This window comes from Ambystoma mexicanum, chromosome 11 (assembly GCF_040938575.1).
Source record: "Ambystoma mexicanum isolate Mex_15411 chromosome 11, UKY_AmexF1_1, whole genome shotgun sequence".
NCBI classification, from domain to species: Eukaryota; Metazoa; Chordata; class Amphibia; order Caudata; family Ambystomatidae; genus Ambystoma; species Ambystoma mexicanum.
This window is the reverse complement of record NC_090934.1, coordinates 872,754,251-872,771,815: the sequence shown is the minus strand read 5'-3', so window position 1 is coordinate 872,771,815 and position 17,565 is coordinate 872,754,251. Positions and strand designations below refer to the sequence as shown.

The 17,565-nt window shown below is 46.7% G+C and overlaps 1 protein-coding gene across 2 annotated transcripts in view; it reads left to right on the top strand.

Moving 5' to 3' along the window:
- Positions 1–17,565, top strand: part of SIGIRR (single Ig and TIR domain containing) — a 180,150-nt gene that overhangs the window by 123,771 nt on the left and 38,814 nt on the right. For both annotated transcript variants that reach the window (XM_069623926.1, XM_069623927.1), the window contains exons 5-6: positions 5,163–5,303; positions 8,186–8,329. In XM_069623926.1, the coding sequence (XP_069480027.1) occupies positions 5,163–5,303; positions 8,186–8,329 (285 nt within the window). The remainder of the gene's footprint in view (positions 1–5,162; positions 5,304–8,185; positions 8,330–17,565) is intronic.

Sequence of the window (17,565 nt, the reverse complement as noted above, 5' to 3'; positions counted from 1 at the left end):
TCATGTCGCAAGGGAAAGAAAGTAGGCATGTCAAGTGGTGTAAAGGCAGGTAAGAAGGGAAGGTGCACCCATCCCCTATCCAAGTAATGAAACCATCACACTTCTAGCAACACAAAAGGTGACTCAAGGATACACAGACAACAGGGGGTCTGGTGTATGTTTTCTACAGCCACAATCCCTGTTTGTCTGTTCGCCCTCATGCAAGACTCCAGGCACTACAGCTACTCTCAGGTAAGGGACGCCCAATTAGTATTTGCCGCACAGTTCCTATGAGAATCCTGAAGGTGTCTCACCCGCTGCTCCCCGGGGATCTGTCATCCAGGTGGCCAGGACGCAGCTATTGCTATTGGATCCAGTTCCTAGGGATGGACCAGTGGGGGAGGATCACCTGGATGAGGGGTCTTCAGGGAGTGGAAGTGGGACACTGGTGGTTATGTGGTACCTTCTTCCTTGTAACACCTTTTCCCCATCCTACCCTGTAGGATACTTAGACGCTCTATCCCCCACCCCCTTTTCTGACACAAACACTTTCTTACACCATAACGGACAATGGACTAACACCAGAGCCATTTACCTGACATGTCCCAACACACGGGTCAGGCAGAGTCGGGCAGTTGACAATAACCACGCACACCTGACGGCCCTTTCCCTTCCCCACAGGGATAAAAGGCAGAGCGCGAGAGCACACTAAGAGCAAGGCCGAGCGCACGAGGAAACCGCAACACTGAACCAGCAGTTCAAATGGAGGAGAAAGGCGGCGAGACCTAGAGGGACGACGAAGAGGGAACTGCCCTTGCTCTTTCCAACTCAGACCTGTGAAGCCACCGAAAAAGGAATTCTAAGACCGGGAAGTACAGCTGTTGTGTAGAGTGACCAATGTCAACGGTGCACGGGGCCTCCCGCATTTATAACACAGGTGGGGAGGCAAGCTGGCTACCGTGGTACCGTCCTTGACCCCAGAGGCAAGCCAAGCCAAGCCAGCGGACTCCACACAATTGGTGAGTCGAGAACAAAGAGCTTGTGTACATTTTGAATTCCTGAGAAAGCCCAGAGAAGGGCCAGCAGCAGAGTGAACCTGGCAGAGGGATGCTTGCAAGTTGAGGTGAAGAGTAATGCACCCATGAACATTGTGTTGACAAGAGTGAACCCGGTCGAGGATTGTCCGCAGTGGGAAGTGGTTTGAAAGGACATTTAAGGCTCTTTAATATTGCGAGCTGCATTGTGTGAAAGGCTGTACTGAACCCGACAGAGGGAGGCCCAAGTTGCAAGATGGATCTGAGCCCAGCGGAGGCAGAACCAAGGGGCGAAGAGCCATCGCTCAAACTGCAAGATTACCGAAGGAACTTTTATTTGTTTGTTGTTTTGATCCAGCAGGCCATCTAAGGCGAGAGACATTGTAGTAAAGAGACTTGGCCCCTGAAGTTCCTAGTATCATTGAACTTGAATCGTAAACCTGCTCAGAAGTACTACCTTATCACGTGCTAAAAACAGGGGAAGGGAGATCCAGCCATACCATCATGACTTAGCCTTTTGTGAACACCTCTTTCTTTTTTGGTGAACATTATCCCTCACTCTTTTTTTTAAACCTAGTAGTAAGGATTGGCAACAATTTTCTTTTTAGTATAGGCCCTCTTTATTTGACAAGACGCCACTAGGACTGCCTTATTAATATTTGATGGTTGTAGCTTGCTCCCATCTTAGATTCAGGTTTAGATTATGTATTTATCTCGCCCATTATAACGTTCAATAAACACCCTTGAACTGTGATCACTTGTGTCTGTCTTTACTGTTGCCACCATGAGATCTTTACATACCCCAAAAGTAGATTTTGCCATCTTATCTCGCCATCGTTTGTATTTTGCCACTACTTCAATTTTGCCACACAGTGTCCCAAATGTAGATTTCGACGCCTTGTTATCTCGCCACTGTTTTGCCCCGACTTGCTTTTTTCCCCATAGTGTCCCAAATGTAGGCTTAAAATCACTAACCATGATATCCTGCATAACCACCTTCAAACACCAAACAAAACATGCACATACCTCTACCACACCGGAAACCTAAAACCACCCAACACCCAACCTAAACAAAACACACTACAGAAAACTAAACCATTTACACACAAATCATCCCACGCACACTCGTACAACAAACGCCACCTAACGCGTACCAACTAAAAACAAACCTAAAACACAGTGACCGTTTTTTACAAACTGAAGCTACCAACAGCACAGCCAAGCTCTCCAGCGCTTTCCCTCTCTATCCCACTAACTAAGCCCTCCTTCCTATTCAAATCTACCAGGACCCTGGAGACCATAAAAAAGAAATGCCAGCGGTGCGTGGTATAAATCACAATAACATAACATATATTAGGCCTAGATGTAATGGGGACAGCGGCAGAATTATTTTTGGACTGGGTAGTGAGGACAGAGAGCGGGACGCCATCACATCCCTCCATAGTGAGGGTCAGGTGAACACTTTTAAAATGGCCCTTCACTTCCTCACTTCATCAGCATTCCTCTGTTTTCCTTTGAAAGCGTTGTCTGAGCGGCGCAAGCACAGGAGGGTCCCTTAATTTAAAGTGCAGCCTGGGTGCTTGGGGGAGGGGGGCCCGAGCTGTACCCACTTAAAAAAAAATAACATGTGCCTTATTGAAATCCCCATCTAATAGGGGCAAAGGGTGTAGGTTTACCAATGTTATACTACCTTTTCTGAATACCACCTTACTGTATAATAAACTTCTTGTGAATGTTCTACATCTTTTCTGTTCTCTCTTTCTCTGTTACAATGTGATTCAGAGTGTGAATAAATATATATATCAAATAATATATTCGAGGGATTCCTCCCCGACCTGAGAGGCGGTGGCACTCGGATCTCCTTTTCTAGGTTAAAATTCATTCTTTATTATCCATCTGTGTGGCATCAAGGCACCATGAACAAACGTGAACAACCAGGCTTCGTCCTATGCGCATGTCTTTTATCTCCTGGGGATCCCTTATTTGTGTCTGACCATTCATTTCAGGTTTTTAACAACGTGTGGTAATTGCGGGGGCCATCTTGGAACAAACTCAAGTCTGTACATTACATAGTAAATCTATAAGTGCTGCCCATGTTGGAGGCAAGCACATTCAATTTCAAACATTTAACACAAACGTGTATCGACATACCTGTAACTCAAGTTATTACTGTGCTGGTATTGCTATTGTGGTCCAATATCTTGTTCTACCCCATTGTATAGCTTAATTTGTTTGTTTTACTGTTTGTTTGTGTCATACACATCCCCTCCTGTTTGGACGCCTCCTAATCTTAAAGCATGTTCCATTGCCCGACTGGTATTTTATAATCTTACTGGCATGCCTACCTTTATTGCATTGGTTTTCCAGATCTGATTGTATTAAACCCCAATTAAGGCACATTGTGCCTGTATAATGCAATAAACCCCCTAGTATTCATATAGGCATACATTTCACTGTAACCCAAATTATAGGACCGCATAGAGTTAATTGACCTGTAGTCCAGTGAGGCCAAATTGTTTGGACATGTATAGTAGAATATTGTGTGTATAGTGGAATTACACTATCTTGTGTCTCGTATTATGTGTAGAACGACTTGTGGGGAATAAGCTGCCATATCATAGTAGGTTATGAAGATGCATATTCGTTTCATTCCATATCTAAAGAATTGTATGTTGTTCCACATAACAGGCACCCATTCTCCATCCCATCAAATATTTAAAGTACTGGATGGAATAACCCCAAACCACAAAAAGCACTCAAGTCCCTGCTTCGTGCCCAAGTTGTTTTGCACCTGTTCCAAATCCGTCCAGCAATTTGGGCTATGTGGTGGAGCAAAAATGGACCTTTTTTGTCTGTGTAAAAATAAATGAGGCCTAGGCCGCACCCTTTGTTTTTTGTGTGTTCTTCATAACCTTTTTAACAAATATTTCCAAAATCTGCAATATTAGGGGGCACGGGTCTGTCTAGATATCATTAGAATTTCAACAAATCCATCGCACAGGTCAAATGGTCACAGCAATTCATTTTTAGGGTTTCCTATGGTAGTCTGACTCACCTTAACTGTATGTGTGTTTGTGTATATATATATACACCCCCACCCCTAGTTATTGTTACAGATATGATAAAATGTGTATCTTGGTGCCACAGCACATACATACTTATTCAGTAGCTTACACAGCCTGGGTTTAAATAGGATGCACATTTTTACAAATCGGAGTGAACGCATATGCAATGGACAAGTGCGTTACACACTTTTGAGTAAAGTCAAATGAAAGCTATGGCAGGGCAATACAACGCACAAACGTCCTACTGGTTAGTAGAAACCCAATGAAAAGAAATTGCTGACCTTGCAGATAATGTTATATGAAGGGCAACTAAGGGGCTTGAAATGCAGCTAGATAGTTGCCTTGTATATTCTGAAATCGGGACCCTATAGGTTCGTATTATGGTAAACAGTTAAGCCTGCTAAGGAGCACTGGACATCCACTGCCTCCAGGAGCAACTTCACATTTCAGTTTTGGTCGAAACATACTGTTTGAGCCACACACTTTTCAAGACAGCTATTTGTATGTCGCTAAAGGCTAAAGGTCGGGAGTTCAAATAATAGGCAAAATGGGCGTTTCAATACAGTCTGTGCTACATTGACATCTGTGCGTTGTTGAGGAACCAACATGAGCCTAAAATCTTCTCCTGTGCTGTTTTGGGAGTAGAAATGTACACCTCCACCGAAAGAGCACCAGAAAAACCTTAAATCACGTACAGCAACGGGACAATAGTCAATCAATGAAATGATCAAATGCAGCCTCACCAAATTATATTTCAGCAATACATTACTTATAACCTTTATAACAATGGGTCTTTTGCAGTGTATATTAAACATGAGGCAAGTTGTACAGTATTTATTTGCCTATAAGTCAATTATTTTTGTGTCCAAGTTTTGATGTGTGTTTGTGTATGCTATGTGTCCACTAGCACTGACTTCCCGACTAACTCCACAGTTGTGTACACAGGTTTGAGTAACCCCTCTTTCATGCTTATACCACATTCTTCCTGTAATGTTCCCTTCAGTCCCAGAAGGGCAGGGGCAGTAGAATCACTTGAGGACAATTGCAGCTTTCACTCACCATGATTTGTCCCTTGTCCTTGCAGAGTCTCCCGGGCATGTGGCTGCCCTTCTCTTTGCCTTGGCACTCATTGCAGTGCTGCTCATCGGTGGACTGCTGTATGTGAAGTGTCGTCTGAACGCCAAGATCTGGTACAGGAACAAGTATGGCGATGTGGAGATGAATGGTGAGTGGGGGTGGCCCGATGTGCCTCACAGACGTGAAATGATTTAAATGTAGAATAAACAGGATGAAGCACCTTCTGAGTGTAAACAGTCTGGAGTGTAACTTACCAATAGACTGAACTGGGGCACCCCCTGCTATTGCCAACCTGTTAGTACTCGTACACAGCTCAGTGGGATAGCCAGGGCATGGCAGGGGGGCAGTCACGACGCAGGCACCTCCTCAGTGCCCAGTATACCCACACTGGCTTCCGTAGGGCTGGTGCTCCCACCCTAAATGTATATTTTAAAAAAATTAATAAAGTGTGCTCTGCGCGGGCACCAGTGTGTGCGGCACTGCCTAACCACTTTGTTCCCTAGGTTGCAGTTGTTCATATCTGTCAAGCCTTCTGGAGTTTGTTCGCACTTGGGCCCATTCCCCTGGGACTTTAGATAGGAAGATAAGTATGTTTTTTTGTAAGTGATTGTAGGTTTGTACTTTGTGAGTGTGGGTTTGAATGCAATGTGTGTGTTTTGAGTCTGGTTTGTTGAAGTGTGTACGTATGTGTGTGTCCATGTAGCAGTGCTTGTGTGCACGTGTGTGTGTGTCTAAATGACTGGGTATGAGTGTGGGAGTGAATGCAGTGTGTGAATGTGTTTGCATGGTGGGGAAGAGGGTAGCATTGGCAATGCTCATATTTGTCAGGGATTCCGCTTCATAAATGATTTACAGTGACCATTACTGCACTATATTGGCTACAGCCTTGTGTAAGTGATTTACAGCGAACACTACAGGCAAAGATTGATTGTTCATGGCTTCATGTAGGTGATGCATTGTGGCTGCAGTCTCGTGCAAGAGATTTAGAGTGAACATAGCTAAAACAGATTGGCTGCAACCTCACACACGTGATTTACAGTGACCAGAGTTATTGGCATAGATTGTTTGGGCCAACAGCTTCATGCAAGTGATTTACAGTGAACATCCTTTGAATAGGTATGGCAATAGCTTCATGAAAGTGACTTGGACACTGTAAACCACTTTCATGAAGCTGGGACCACAATCCACAATCTATGCTAGTAATGGCCAATGTATATCAATTTCATGACCAGCCTACATACATTCTGATTATAAATGTTGACCTGTATACTTTTAACGACCTGTCATTTATGGGACTTTTTCATGTGTTGCCTTTCAGAACCAAATGTAAACAGTGTGCATTTTTACCCCTTTTTGTTCGTAAATTGTGCTGTAAAAGGCACAAATATAAAAAAAAACAACACTTTATTAGGTGGAAGGAGATACTCCAAGCCCTTCTACATTATCTTGTCATCAATAGATTGTAGCTGAGCCTCATGTAAGTGGTTTACAGTGGCTATTACTGACACAGAGTGGGTGCATAGCCTCAGACAAGTGATTTGCCATTGGTAGTATTGGCATAGGCTGTGCCTATAACCATAGTATGTGATTTACTGGCATAGATTGATCATGGCCCGCAGCTTCATACATGTGATCTACCAACTGTAAATGACTTTCGTGCAACTGTGGGCACAAATTACAACTTGTTTATGCCAGTAAGTGTCAATGTAAAGTAATTTACAGTAACTGTCAATGGCATAGATATATGGATTGTGGCAGCAGCTTATTGAACATGCTGTAAAATGCTCTTGTGTACTTTTGGTGAAATGGTATTTATTTGATTTTTAATGTGTTAACCCTAGAAAACCAATTGTAAACTGTCTTTTTACTCCATTTCTTTTAAAAAGAGTGCTGCAATATTCTATTTTATAAATGATCTCCGGGGGAGGGGCGGGGGTGTGTGGAGAAACCCCCCCGAACCAGTCCATATTCTTTTGGGCATCTTTGGTATGCTTGTTCCTTGCAGTTTGGGATACATCTAGGCCACTCCACTGAAATTATTCACCAACTGTGACTGACCATACATCATTTAGAATTCCTAAGGGGCTGTCTGCGCCCGACACCAAAACCTGCCTCCACCAATGGCATAGACCTACCAATGACCCTGAACTCTTACGTACGCTGCTATTCACATACCAAGACCCAAAACAGTGATATTAATGTACCGGTTTTCTGACATGAAGCATCTGTACTCATCTCTTCCCGAGGACTGGATGCCGTTCTTTCAAAACCCTTTATCACGGGTCGACCCAGCACATCTAATAATGCTAATCCTGGATCCTTGCAAACCGCAATCCATCTACCCCCGAACCCCTCTTCCAGTACGGAGGCCCACCTGAAGCTCTGCCATGCATCTCAATCCTGAGTCAAATCACACCTGCTGCTTTAGTCTTGGAGCCCACCCATCACTCGGCCAATGAGCTTAGTTTCAAGCAGCAGCACTCCTTCCATTCCAGTATTAGAACCTAGGAACAGAAACAAATACACTCCATTCCATTCCTGCTGCATCTGCAGCACTGGGACTTGCAAAAACAGTGTGCCATCTCTGCATCTTAGATTGTCTCTAAAGATTCACACCTCGCCTGTGCTGCCTTTGATGCCTGGTATGATAAACCAATGGAAGAAATGGTGACCTCTCTACCCTGTCTCTTTGTAATTCTCTTGAGTACTAGAAGAGTCTTCTTTTGTTACCCATTATCCCTAGGGGTCACTGAAGGGATGCCTGACACAGGGCCCTGAGCAATGAGCCTTGAGTGCCATCACTAAGTGGTGTATCTGGGCAGCAAGGAAGAACCTAGGCAGAATATGTGACTATCAAAGCTGCACCAGTACCCAATCACTGCCATAAACGCATGTGTCCAACTATACTCTTTGTTCAGCAAATTTGTTGATCCTCCAGAGACAGGAGATAATCTTTAATTAGGCCCAGTAAGTTTCAGCTTTCACACATCCTCAACTTCTTCTCTCTACTTGGTTTTGTTTGGCCTCTAGATGGCAAGCTGTATGATGCATACGTCTCCTACTCCACTTCCACTGATGACAAGAAATTTGCCAACTTCATTCTGAAGCCACACCTGGAGAATCGCTATGGGTACAAACTCTTCTTGGATGATAAGGACATCTTGCCAGGCTCAGGTAGGCGATGTCCACTCATTCAAAATTGTTCAATCTCTAGTGTATTTGCACTCTGTTTCTTTGGCCAATCCTAGCCAGTACCTGCAAAGGGCCATCACCCTGAGACCCCGGGATGATGTTTGTGCTGCCTTTACGTGGATGCTTGGATGTTGTTGGTCACATACATCCATGGGCTTGGTTGTTCTGCACATCTCTAGATCATGGGTCAGCGGCATTTGGCTTTCCCCAGTGTTTTGGACTACATCTCACATCAGCCCTTGTCAGAATAGTCGATGATGAGGGATCTGTGGTTTCATAGTCGAAAATATCTGGATAGACACAAGTTGCAGACACCTGCCCTAGATGGTCTTGATTTCTCTCTCTCATGCACACACAACAAACACTCACATATTCATAGTGACCATCACTAGCCGATAAAAGAGGGGTTGAGCAAAACACATAGTATGTTTCTTAACTTCATAAAAAATTTTTTTTTTTTACATTTGTTTGAAAGCAGAGCGCAAGCCTGAGATCATTTTATGTTTTTTGTGGGGCTCATTTTCAAATGCTTGTCACAATAAGCAAAACATTAGGCACCCAGGCAGTAGAAAAGCACCACAGTCCTTAGCAGAGGGCAAGTGGTTGGGAACTAGGCAGAGAAGACCACACTACATGTTGTTTGTTGCACACAGATCCTCAATTGGTGCTGATCACTTACAGATTGCTGATTGGTGCTCATTACCCACAGATCTCTGTATGCTGCTGAACAGATGCCTAAATAGTACTGATCCATCACAGATCACTGGATGAACCTTGTCAGGACATGCTCGCTTTCAATGCAGCATGCCTCTACTCCCACCTTCTTGTTAGGCCAAAAACCTTGGGGTCATCTTCGATTCCGGTTTCTCCTTTGCCCCTCACATCATGGACCTTACCAAAAAGTCCAATTACCAGCTCCACCTCCTCAGAGGCATTTTTCATTGTCTCAACTTCCCCCAGAAGCTCAATGTCTCCAGAGCTCTGGTCCTTTCCAGGCTGGACTACTGCAACAGCCTCTTTCTCGATGTCCCTCTCTCCTCTCTTTTCCCCCCTCCACCAGCTAATCCAGAATAAGGCAGCATGATTTATCCTCGGCCTCAAGCCCAGAGAGCATATCTCTCCAGCCCTAAAATCACTCCACTGACTCCCAGTGGCTGCAAGGATCAAATCCAAGTCCCTTTGCATCATCTACAAGGCCTTCTGGGGCCTGGGTCCACACTATCTCCAACTTTCCCTCCCTAAATACTCCCCTGCTAGAGCCCTACGCTCCTCTAATTCCAATTCTCTGACTGTCGAGTGCTCCTCTAAGCAGAGAGTGGGGGGCAGATCTCTCTCTTCTGTGGCTGGTGCCTCCCTTAGGAACAGCCTCCCTGTCCCTCTCAGATTTGAGACAGACCTCCTTAAGTTCCTGAAACTGCTCAAAACTCTGCTTTTCTCTTCCTCTTTCGCTCTCCTGCTAATCACCCCACTGCCACTGTGACTGGTGGCCTGGTCCTCATGAACCTCATAGGATCTCAGGTCCTTCCTCCCAGTCATGGTCCGCACCCCCTGACCCCCACAATTTGCATTGCCCTGTGTGCCCCCGACTGGTGGCTCCTCTCACCACCCTCGAAAGCTGCCTTTACCAGCGCTTAGCCTGAGGTGCTCCTCCTGGCTCCCCTTGGTACTTTCCTCTTGGGCCCTCCTCCAGCACTTGTCCACTCCTCTGCTCTCTGTTAAGATGGATTTCTGAACTCTGTCCTGGAGGGGCAGAGGTTCAGAAGGCCAGTCTAGTTTCTTGGAACAGGGTAACCTCTGGACAAGCCAGACCAATCAAGGTAGCGATCGCGGCGGTCAAGACTAGGTCTCAAGAGGGGTGAGGGTGACTGAAAGCCAGCAATGAGCACACAAAGCAAGGACACTTACAAATTACTCCAAGCAGGTGTTATATTAAAAATATAGACACATTTATTACAAGGCCTTTGTAACATTGACCGTAGCGAAAAATCTTAATAAAACTCAAGTAAACCAACACATCGAAACCAAATACAATATATATACAATTACCAACGAGTCTAACGAGTTAGGCGCACCAAATGTGCAGACCACCTAGATGGGGAGGAAAACAGGCAGTGCGAATAATAGTTGGACCCAGTCCGCCTTCAGAGGCAGCTAACTAGAAGGAAGTCCGAGCCCTACGAAGAGTGGAGCCTTGTGCTCAAAAGGACCTGCACACGCTGGTGCCAACGGGCAAAGGGGAGTCTCTTCGAGGGAGTCTGGCAGTTCAGTTCGATGAACAATTGAAGATGTACAGAGCTCTGCCACTCAAGCGCAGCCTCCACTGTGGGCAGAAGCAGAGCGCGAGTACGGAAAGGCGTGCTGTTAGACACAGCCGGGAAAAGCTATGGGTTACTGCAGGAGGGCGACCAGTTCCTAGCGATGCTACTCACCGGTCCCCGATGCAGGCAGACCCATGCTTCTCTGCGTCAGTTTCAGTGCTGGCAGGTTCAGATACGAGCAGGGGACGTCTCGGCGTCGTGCAGATTCCGCAGCAGCAGAAGTTAGAGTTGAGGATGTCCCAAACGCAGTGAACCCGCACAGATTGTCACCACAGCAGGGCGACGGCGCGGCCGTGTGTATTTCAGCCCAATGTACACTTCTCACGTCAGACCTGGGAATGCCAAGTGTACGAATCGTGTGAGAGTGGCAAGGTCTCGTAATACAACACAACCTGACGGCAGTTACAGAGCAAGACTCCTGGGTAGGCTGGTCAGTCTGCTGGATGGCCCAGAGGCACTTCCGAAGGCTTACGTGCAGGAGATGGTGAAGATGCCGAGAATAGTTGTTCCCACTATGGCAAGGGGTCGAAGTACCAGTACAGGCCTTCTCGTTCGATCAGAGGTAGAAAGGGTTTCGCAAAGCGACAGCAGTGCAGAGGAGCAGTCCTTCAGCGGGTCACCAGCGATTCCTCGGTTCAGCCTCATAGTTGCAGGATACTTGGCTCCTGTATTCCTTCGTTCGTGAGAACTCAGGAGATCGACATGGCAGTGGTGTTTCCAGCCTCCTCTTATCCACTGTTCCCTTTGCGCCAAAACGGAGGGGACCCAATAGGAGATCTGCTCACAAAACACTCACACCATATGTGGACCTATCACGCACCATGGTGGTCCCAGGCGTTCATGACACATAAGACTCTCTGGCACCCAGGATGTGTATTGAGACCAGACATCCCAGCCCACATCCTGGAGGCACACACAAGGCCTGTAGAAGCCCGCAAAAGCATCTGTGTTTCGCGGGAAAGTACATGCCCAAATAAGGAAGGCCCCAGGACGGCTCGACCTGGGGAAGGTGAAGGGGGCAAGACGGTCAGCGGGCAGGACAAAGAGCCTTGTGGTCTGGCCATTTTGGGAGCCAGGCCACCATTTTGGGCTAAGCGCGAGAAACGCGCTTAAACGCCAAAAGGAGCTCAAAAACACAATCTGCCACCAGTCCGTCCGTCATTCACTTGCACCGTTCGTTAACAATCCAAAGAGAGTGTCTAGGGCCTGTAGAAGACTAGAGACCCAAGAGAGCAGTAACTTAGCTTACAGTGCCCTCTTGTGTCATGTTGCGCGAAAGCTGCAACATGATAAAAGAACTACGGAAAACAGCGTTTCCCAGTACTGACTGTCTTAAGGGCATGTCAGTTTCCCCGTAAGAATGTAGCGAAAGCCCAGAGGAGTGCGCCAGAAGGCTGCACTTCTCTGGCAAAGTCTAGATCATGGTGAAAACAACAGCAACAAGTTTAGGGGTTGCCACATGGAAGGAAAATTACCCACAATTAAGAAATCTTTCCTAACACTCGCCCCTCCCAGACTATGGACAGGGGGAACTAATCCACCCCTGGATGAGTCTCTTGTTCAGGTCGGTTAAAAATTCTGGACAACCAATTAGCATTGCTATGTTGGACACATGGCCTATGCTCAATAGTGAAGTCAAAGCCTTGTAGGCTTATGGACCACCTAAGCAACTTTGGATTCTCTCCCTTCATGTTCATCAGCCACTTTAAGGGCTTATGGTCCGTTTGCACAGTGAAGTGGGTCCCATAGAGGTAGGGCCTCAGCTTCCGTGGGGCTCACACAACAGAGAAGCATTCTTTCTCCACTGTGGACCATCTGAGCTCTGTCCTTAAGCTGGCGACTAATAAAACCAATGGGGTGTTCCTTACCCTTCTCATCTACTTGCGATAGTACAGCTCCTATCCCAGTGTCAGAGGTGTCCGTCTGCACAATAAAAGGTCTTTGATAATCAGGGGCCCTGAGGACAGGGGCCTGGCACAAGGAGTCTTTTAAGCCGTTGAAGGCCTTCTCACAGTCGTCGGTCCACGTTACCTTCTTGGGTTTCTTCGGAGTGGTGAGGGCAGTCAGAGGGGCAGCTATGGTGCCATAGTCTGCCATGAACTTGCGGTAATACCCCGTGAGTCCTAAGAAGGCTCTAATTTGGGTCTGTGTAGTGGGGGTAGGCCAGTCTTGTACTGCTTGTACTTTACTGGGAAGAGGCTGTATCCTCCCTCCACCTACTTCATGTCCAAGGTAAACCACTGAGCCTTGTCCAATCTGGCATTTACTAGCCTTTACGGTCAAGTGTGCTTTCTGAAGAGCCTGGAGCACAATCCCGAGGTGTTTCACATGGTCTTCCCAGGTGGCACTGAAAACTGCTATATCATCCAGATATGCAAGACAGAATTCGTCCAACCCATTCAAAACATGATTCACAAGCCTCTGGAAAGTGGCAGGTGCATTCTTCAACCCGAACGGCATTACCCTGAATTGGTAAAGGCCGTCTGGAGTAGAAAACGCTGTCTTCTCCTTGGCATGTTCTGCTAAAGCTATTTGCCAATAGCCAGCAGTGAGGTCAAACGTGCTAAGGTAATTGGAGGTACCCAAGGTATCCACCAGCTCATCTGTTCGAGGCAAGGGATGTGCATCTGTCTTGGTGACAGCATTCAGAGCCCTGTAATCCATGCAGAACCTCAATTCAGAAGTGCCTGCCTTTGGAACCAAAACCACAGGGCTGGACCTAGGACTACTAGAGGGTTCAATCACCACAAGGTCTAACATCTTGTTGACCTCGGTCTTAATGTAAGACCGTACTTTGTCTGACATCCTGTATCCCCTACCTTTGGTAGGTACACTGTCTCCTGTGTCTATGTTTGCACCAAGGTATCAAACCAGGCGACTGTGAAAACAGGGAGGAAAACTGCCGAAGCAAACCTTTCACCTCAGCCTGCTGATTAGAAGTCAGGTGAGGGGCCACTCAGACACCCTCAAAGGAGCGATCTGAAGGACCGCTTTGGAACAGGCCGGGGAGAGGTTCAGACCCCTCTTCCTCAACATCTGAAGCCAGTAGCAGTGCTGCGATTTCGATTCTTGAGACGAAAGCCTTCAGCCTATTTATGTGGAACACTTTTGGAGCCTGTACAGGCCTTCCAAGGTCCACTAAATAGTTAACCTCACCCAGGGGCTCCACCACTGTGTAAGGGCCTGACCATTTGTCCTGTAAAGCTCGAGGCCTTATGGGATTCATGATCAGGACTTGCTGACCAGGTGTAAAGTTGATGAGGGAAGCCTTTCTGGTCATACCAATGTTTCACCAGCGCTTGTCCTGCCTTCAATTTATCACTAGCCAAGCCCATCAGACGTACCATCCGGTTTCTGAGCCCCAGCACATAATCTACTACGTTGGTAGTAACAGGGAGAGTGGGCATCTGCCATCCCTCTTTGACTATGGCTAAGGGTCCCCGTACAGGATGACCAAACAGAAGTTCGAAGGGGCTGAAGCCAACACCCTCCTGTGGTACCTCTCGGTAGGCAAACAGCATGGTAAAAGAATATCCCATTTTCTTCTCTGAGGTTCTTCCAGAGCCCCAATCATGCTCTTTAACGTTCTGTTGAAACGTTCCACCAGACCATTGGTCTGGGGGTGGTATGTAGACGAGAACTTGTAGGTGACCCCACATTCTTTCCACATAGCCGGCATATACTTTGACATAAAGTTGCTGCCTCTGTCAGACAAAACTTCTTTAGAGAAGCCAACCCTAGTAAAGATGCCAAGTATCGCTTTTGCAACCGACTTGGCAGTTAGTTTTCAATGGGATAGCCTCAGGATATCTGGTAGCATAGTCGACTAGCACCAACATAAACCTATTACCTGAGGATGTCTGCGGGTCGAGGGGACCAACAATGTCGATCCCTACCCTTTCAAATCGTATTCCCACAACTGGGTGTGGTACCAATGGAGCTTGGATTGTTGAGCCACTCTTAACAGATAACTGGCAGGAGGCACAACTCCTGCAGTGACTTTCTACTTGCACCCCCATCTTGGGCCAGTAGAAGTGCATGGATAACCTTTGCTTGGTCCTCTTAATACCAAGGTGACCAGCAAGGGGCACTTCATGCGCCAGCTGCAGGAGGAAGGGTCTTAGAGCAAGAGGAACCACCAACCTCCTATGGTCTCCTTCTGTGGACTCTGTGGGCTCGCTATACAGGAGTCCACCTTCCCAATAAATCCGATGCGTCCCAGGAGGTTCACCCTCAAGCTGGGAGCAGGCCTGTCTTCTTAGGCCTTCCAGAGATGGGCTCTCACGTTGGCCTTTACTGAATTCTTCCCTGTCAGGACCACCTTCTACTAACAAGTCTTTTAGTTCAGGATGGTCATTGGGGTCAAATACTACAGGCATCGCCACCTCCTCGTCAGGCCCGGGCGATTGACCAACTTCCTCCACCGCAGTGGTAGGCGAATTCGGGGGAATGTTCTCTTTCCCTCGTCTTGACTTTCTTACTCCTTTCGCCTTGGGTTTCCTCTTTGGCTGGGGCGGCGTATTGGTCTTGGGCAATGCTGCCCGTGTTTGAGACCATGTGCAGGGTCTGTCGGCAGTGTCTCCTACGAGCCCTAAAGCTCTGAGATCGTTGCCTAACAAGACCTTTCCTGGGACGTTTCTCTGAATGCTCACTGGAATCCTGACTGCTGTACCATTTTAAAGTAAGATTTACAGGTATTACAGGAAACATGCGAGGTGGGCTGTCAGCCAACTTAGTGGGCACAGAGTAGCTCTGGCAACTTCCTCTGAATCTACCAAGGTAGAATCCACTACAGTTTGACTGCACCCACTATCCCTAAGAGCTGCAATATCTACTCCATTGATCAGCACACTGTATTTAAAGTAGTGCTTGGTATTATCTGGAATCCTAGCATAAGCCTCTGCGACTTTAGGCTCCCAGGAACCCAGGGAAACTAAAACTACCTCTGCTTCTTTCCCGCTGGGGAAGAAATCTGAGGAGAAGGATGCTCCTGTAATCTCTTCTTCCTGGTAGGAGGAGAAGGCCAGATTAGCGGAGTGGACCCCCAAAGGTTTAACCTTACACCGGGGATCCCCCTTCACATGGTCAGTTGCTCCACAAGCAAAACAAGATCCATTGGGTCTGTTTACATAGGGAGGATTATTGTAACCAGAGTTCTGTTTCGGAGGCTGCCCTCCACTACCCTGTGAGTTCTCTTGTGTCTTAACCTTATTTTTCTTTTTGTGGCCCTTTTTGAGAGGAAGTTTTATCAGATTCTCCACCCTCCTTATCTTTGGACTTTTTCCCTTCCTCCTGCTTACCAGGATGAGTTTTGTCCTTATGGGACACTCGATGTGACACCCATAATTCTGCTGCAATGGCAAGCTTCTTAGGATCTATTTCCTTCGAATCGGCCAAATGCTGCTTAAGCTCCGGGGAAGAAGATGCAAAACTATGTTCCAGCATGACAAGACTTGTCATGCCTTCAAAGGTAGAAACCTTATAACCTTCGACCCCAGCCAGTCAAGTTTTTTAAGGATTCGGTTACATAAGATACCCAAGTACCACCTTCTTTTTTCTTATACTCTTGGAATCGTTTTAAATATTGGGCAGGAGTCTTTCCAAACTTTAAAAAATGAGAGTTTGCTTTAACATTGCGAAATCAGCTCGCTCAGCCTTCGACATTTCCATAATGGCACTACAGCCAGAATGGGGCAGTCTGCTGAGTAACCGGGCAATCTTATCAGCATTGTCAACCTGTTGGACTTCACATGCATATTCAAACGTATTCAGCCAGTCCATAATGTCATTCTTTTCCTCATACACACTGAGCAGATCTTTTGGAAATCATGGATGAGAGGAGGCCCCAGACCGATGTCCAGGACCCTTGGATTCATTTGCAACCTGAAGCTTGGCCAGTTCCAACTGGTGAGCCCTGTCTTTCTGTTTTTCTGCCTGCTCGATTTTTAGCTTGACCCTATTTAACTCTAGCTCTTCCTGTAGTTTGGCCATATTGAACTCCAGCTCCTTCTGCCTAAACAGCAGCTCTTGCTTCTTGAATTCAAGCATGGCCTCCCCATCGACACTGGCAGAGGAAACATTAGACATCACATCCTCCCTGTCCTCGTGGTCGCGGTGGATCAGTGCAGCGGCAGAACCGTCGGTTCTGCCAGTGAGAGCAGCCCCACCTCCTTCCGCACTGTCCTCAGAAGTTATAGCGTCAAGCTGCGCTTCTTGCCACGCCACGATTCTTTGGATCATATCCAATTTGGTGCCTTGAGAGGAGACACCTCTCTCCGCACACATCTTTTTCAATGTTTCGGATTTAGAAGCATTTAAAGTTAACAAGGTATTTGTTTCCATACTGTTAGATACGACTATGGCCTTTTAAAAGTTAGACTATGACAATTCACTATGTTTCCTGGTAGGAATAACTTGAAATGCCTTCGCTCGTGCGCAACACTGGATACCTTCAGTCGTATCCCACCGCTGTACACCAATTTGTTAAGATGGATTTCTGAACTCTGTCCTGGAGGGGCAGAGGTTCAGAAGGCCAGCCTAGTTTCTTGGAACAGGGTAACCTCTGGACAAGCCAGACCAATCAAGGTAGCGATTGCGGCGGTCAAGACTAGGTCTCAAGAGGGGTGAGGGTGACTGAAAGCCCACAATGAGCACACAGGACACTTACAAATTACTCCAAGTAGGTGTTATATTAAAAATATAGACACATTTATTACAAGGCCTTTGTAACATTGACCTTAGCGAGATATCGCAATAAAACTCAAGTAAACCAACACATCACAATCAAATTCAATATATATACAATTACCAACGAGTCTAACGAGTTAGACGCACAAAATGTGCAGACCACTAGATGGGGAGGAAAACAGGCAGTGCGAATATTAGTTAGACCCAGTCCGC